The sequence below is a fragment of the Habropoda laboriosa genome, unplaced genomic scaffold (assembly GCF_001263275.1).
Source record: "Habropoda laboriosa isolate 0110345459 unplaced genomic scaffold, ASM126327v1 scaffold204, whole genome shotgun sequence".
NCBI lineage: Eukaryota > Metazoa > Arthropoda > Insecta > Hymenoptera > Apidae > Habropoda > Habropoda laboriosa.
Genome location: NW_017100385.1, coordinates 1,711,974 through 1,716,765, shown reverse-complemented (window position 1 = coordinate 1,716,765; position 4,792 = coordinate 1,711,974). Strand labels below are relative to the sequence as shown.

At 28.8% G+C, this 4,792-nt stretch overlaps 2 protein-coding genes across 2 annotated transcripts in view; one reads left to right on the top strand and one right to left on the bottom strand.

The window, feature by feature from the left end:
- Positions 1 to 228: 228 nt before the first annotated feature.
- Positions 229 to 1,469, bottom strand: LOC108575060 (2-aminoethanethiol dioxygenase). The gene is made up of 3 exons (XM_017937765.1): positions 1,305 to 1,469; positions 765 to 1,102; positions 229 to 624 (listed from the first exon to the last, which is right to left on the bottom strand). The coding sequence occupies exons 2-3, from the start codon at positions 1,068 to 1,070 to the stop codon at positions 229 to 231; spliced, it is 702 nt and encodes a 233-aa protein (XP_017793254.1). The 5' UTR covers positions 1,071 to 1,102; positions 1,305 to 1,469.
- Positions 1,470 to 3,692: 2,223 nt separating this feature from the next.
- Positions 3,693 to 4,792, top strand: part of LOC108575017 (uncharacterized protein C2orf42 homolog) — a 2,531-nt gene continuing 1,431 nt past the window's right edge. Inside the window, exons 1-3 of the mRNA XM_017937706.1 lie at positions 3,693 to 4,079; positions 4,179 to 4,502; positions 4,579 to 4,788. Coding sequence (XP_017793195.1) covers positions 3,693 to 4,079; positions 4,179 to 4,502; positions 4,579 to 4,788 — 921 coding nt within the window. The remainder of the gene's footprint in view (positions 4,080 to 4,178; positions 4,503 to 4,578; positions 4,789 to 4,792) is intronic.

Sequence of the window (4,792 nt, the reverse complement as noted above, 5' to 3'; positions counted from 1 at the left end):
TATATTAATAATAATAAACTAATATTACAGAATATAAAATACTTTTAACTTCTGTTTCTGTGAATACACTTTTGTGTTTGTAAAAAGGTACAAGGGGTAAACACCAATATTGTACATTCAATTAGAATGTACATCCTTAAAAATTTATAAAACAATTAGAATGGTAAATTAATGCAAATGCAAAATTTCTTAACAAATGGAACACAATATGTTCTTTGATACTTCAGGTCACATTAAGGGTGGTCCTGTGTATTTGAGACTTCCAGAACAGAAGTCTGGTGGACCTTCAATAACCACCAATTTAACTTCTTCAACTAAATCTGGTGAATCTGTACATAACTTAGAACTACTAACAGTTTTGAAAAATGTACATGGCCTTGGACCTTTTCCACAATCATCTACATCATAAGGAGGACTGAGTATATCCAAAAATGCAGCAGGACCTTCAATACAAGTAATTTCATGCAAATTTTTGTCTCTTGGTGTAAGAGTACAAGCAGCTGAATTGCTATGTAAAGATATTGGTTTGTGTCTAAATGCTGTTACTTCTTTGTTCAATCTAATTGTATGATCCTCATTTGCCTTTAAAGTATAATTGTTTACTTGAACTATACCACTGATTACCTATATTGTAAAATAAAATCAAAAGTTTAAATTCTATACAATTTTTTAAATGAAACAATCATATAATTTAATGATACATTTTTAATATATATGTTATGATAAATGTTACACATTAGAAAGAAATTACATATATTACACACCTTTAAGAAACCATACATTCCAGGGTGATCATGTATTGGCATTGTAAATCCATGTTTTAGTATAAAAATTGAAATAGCAAAGTCTTTATTTTCAAATATGTCAATAACCCACATTGGTGCATGTTGTACTTGAATGAAATCAAGAATTTGTTTATTTAGATTTACATCTTCAGCTGTAATCTTGTTCATTAAATACCGCAATTTGTCAAAATTTTTGTGACAAAGTTTAAATCCAACGTTACTTCGTTCTTCAAATGTATTTAACGCTTGCTTCCACAATGTTTTAATTGCCGCCGTCATATTCATTTACTTTATAACACAGTTTTTATAAATTCACCCTTTGCAAATCATATTATTATGTCAGTAATATATTAGCAAAATATTAACATATAAAAAAATGTAATATATAATTACAAAATTATGTTAAAAAATTATAATCACATAACCTTAATGATTATAATATCGAAAATTTAGTTAAATATGAAATACAGCAAATAGATATATTAATAGTTGGAACTAAATAAATATTCTAATAAATACCATTCAATTATTGCACATAAATGTTATTCACGTTCAATTTGTCTTCTAAAACTCCGTTAGATAAGATTCATTAATGTTATTGAAAACTGTTTCATACTTAGAGGTTAAGTGTTACTTGTTACACAGTACCATACGTTATTAACGTATATTTCACTTTCTAATTAATCTAGTCCCCACAGATACTTCACACTTCATACAAAATTTTGCTAAACATGGCTATGTGACTTGATACCAATACACATGATGTAAACATAGGACTTGAAGTTCCGAAATTTAAAAGTTATATTAAGCAATTTCTTTATTTTGTTTTTTCATTGAATCTACGATATGTACATATAAATGTCAACATTATGATAATTTATTTGAATATTCAACGAGGATGATTTATATAGTAAATTAATTTATTTATCTAAATAAATATTCGAATTAAGAAAATAAGTTGTATGAAGTGTTAAAAAGATAGATAATAGTGTAATATCTCTAGATGCCCTGGGCTCCTCCGTTGGCGAGCGCTAGCGAATTTATTAAATTCCCTATCTGAGTGGTTCTGACGCTAGCCACCAGATGTCTCATCGAAATCTTCACAATCTCCATTTCTCTGACAAGTGTTCGCTCCAGTCCTCATTCCTATTGGTGCATGGCCAATTTGGATTTTGGACGGGTTTGTTGTTTGTGGTGTGTTAAAACGCTCTACTTTTAGACGTGTAAATAGTTATATTTAAAATGAACAAGAAAATGTAAACGTTAAATCTTTCATGAAACAACAACTGAACTAAATAACAATAATAATAGTAGGAATTTAATAACAAAAGATTTTAATGTTTATACAATTTGTTTTTATTTCAAAAATATGGCGTCTAGATTTTTTGAGCGGTGAGAAAGGAAGGAATGTTTAAGCGTCGTCGATATTCATTATTCGATGTTAACATGTTTTAGTTAAATAATAAATTCCAATTAAATTAATGAATCTATATAAAATTATTAATACAAATTTCTTTTAAAGCAGGTGTTTTACACTTCAGCAATGGTTCTTTGCATAGCAACAAGGATAAATTTTTATTTTAACGAGTCCTTGCAAACAGTAATCAGTGGCAGTTTACAATATATGTTACCGAGTTTCTTTATTCACTTCTTTGGTCACACCGTTGTACAATTTATATTTGGCGCGCTTAGAATCGCAGACGGGGAGTCACATGGTCACGTAACAGCCTATATATATGGGTAATTAAGGGGCTAGATATGCATGAGTCGCGGCATTTGTGGTAGGGGCCGTCTTCATCAACTCTACTGATAATTCTAACAGACGATCTCGAGACGAAAAACGCTTTTTCTTTTATTCCTCACCATTGCATGCACCATCTCTCCGAGTAATTCGTGGTGCTAAGATCGATAGACCAGAGGTTGGGACGTTATCCTTTTCGTTGCGTACTTGCCTTTAGCAGTTTATGATGTAACGATATTTTCATAAGGGTATCATATATTCAAGATAGTATGTTTTATTATACACACTAAATAAATAATAAAAAGGAAAGGAGACTATTGGAAACCAATATAATGCAACCCGAAAAAAATTAATAAAATGTTAACATTATTTTAAATATTTTCAAAAAAGTATATATAATAATATAATTTATAACGACGAATGATTTAATAAATACAAAACGTCATTGGTTTAATAAATACAAAATAGTTTTATTTAGAAATAATATTATGAACTAAGAGTAATTGAAGATTCATTTCGTTCTATGAATTTGGTTTAATATTGTAGAGAGAGGAATGCCCTCTGCCGTAAATACTAGCAATTTAGCATTGAGATGAGCTTTATTTATTTACTATAGGAAGCAAACTTTTCTGTAATATAATTATCAGTGAAAGGCATATAACTTTTTTCTTTTATTATAATCATTGATTCTGTTGCACAAGGTAAGAGCAGCTAAAAACTTGATATCTTGTACTCGCATATCAGTTAGAATTTGCAAAATGTGTCATATAAAACAATGCTTCATTATTTAGTATAAGTTTAAGTAGTGCTTTCTCAATATGAAAATATAAATGTTATTTGAATTTCTCTTTTCAATGATTTTAATATATTTTGTATTTTAGAATTCTATATTAACAACTATGAAATTAATTGTTATTTATAGTGGTATTTTTAGAATAGATGTGAACATGATGCTTAAACATAGTGATGCATAATTTTATGTTTATATTTATTATATTATGAAAGTACTTATAATATTTAAGTGATAATTTAAAATTGTAGTAATATAAAATTTATGCATATTAAATGTAGAATATTACAAAATAATTTATTTTAAGCATATTTTCCTTTTTGCTAATGTATTAGAATTTATATGTATATTATTAAAATGAACATATTTGCTAGCTATGTCTAATGAAGAGCGTTTGAGGAAGCTACTGTCTGACTTGGGAAAAGCTACATTACGTGGAGTTCGTAAATGTCCAAAATGTGGAACTTATAATGGATCTCGTGGTTTATGTTGTAAAAACAAATACTGTGATGCAGTGTTTAAGGAACCTGGTGAAAAAAGAAAATTGTCAACAGAAGCATGTAAGCTTATTACAGGCACAACTGCTCAAGTTTTTTCTGTTCGTGTACGTGACAAAGGTCCAGACTACCGTGGGTTTGTTCAGTTACCACTGATAAATGCAACAATTTCGAATGAAATGACAACACTCATTTCACAATCCACTGCATTATGCTTTGTTGATAGTTGTGAAAGAAGTTTCGATACTAGTGTTCTTAAATGTCATGTAAGTTCTACAAATATTAAAATGTGTGCTATTACAATGATATAAGCATTTATAATGTCACTTCTAAGTTACAAAATATTTTAATGTTCTTTGCTATAGGAAAAAAATTCGTCCGATGTGCCTGTTTCTACATGCCAACATATACAAGCAGCCTTAAGATGTTATGCAGAAGCACAGCCATTAACACTAAGGAATTCTATTCTATCATCTTTAAATGTAAATAATGAAATGAAGCAAGAGATTTGGTTATTGGCTACAGAAACTTCAGGTCCTTTAGTACAACGTGTATCTAAAAATATAATGGCAGTAAAATGCAAAGCTTCACCAAAACATCCATTAGGCTACCTTCATTTTTCTCTTTTTGTTACAAAATTGAAAGATAGAATTGAACATCGCTATTTTTGTTCTTGTTCTGCATTTAAGGTAGGTATGAAATAATGAATTAACTTAAATTATTTACAAGTAAGGATAATATTAATTGTAATAAAAATTATTGCAGGGTATAGCAAAAACGACAGGAGAAAAACCAGATGTAGCACAATCTTCCCAGAATAAACGTTGTGTACATTTTTATGCCTGCATTTGTGCATTTGCTAGTGATGCAAAACTGTCAGAAGAATTTAGTTATTATATTAACTTAGATCAGAATGATTTAAGTATACCAAAACCATTGACAACAATGTTACAGAATAATGAACAAGATAAAATAGTAG

Coding starts and splice junctions, on each gene's coding strand:
- LOC108575060 (XM_017937765.1), bottom strand. CDS start 1,070: ATGAATATGACGGCGGCAATTAAAACATTGTGGAAGCAAGCGTTAAAT. Junction 625..764: donor GAATGTATGGTTTCTTAAAG/GTGTGTAATATA, acceptor TTTACAATATAG/GTAATCAGTGGTATAGTTCA.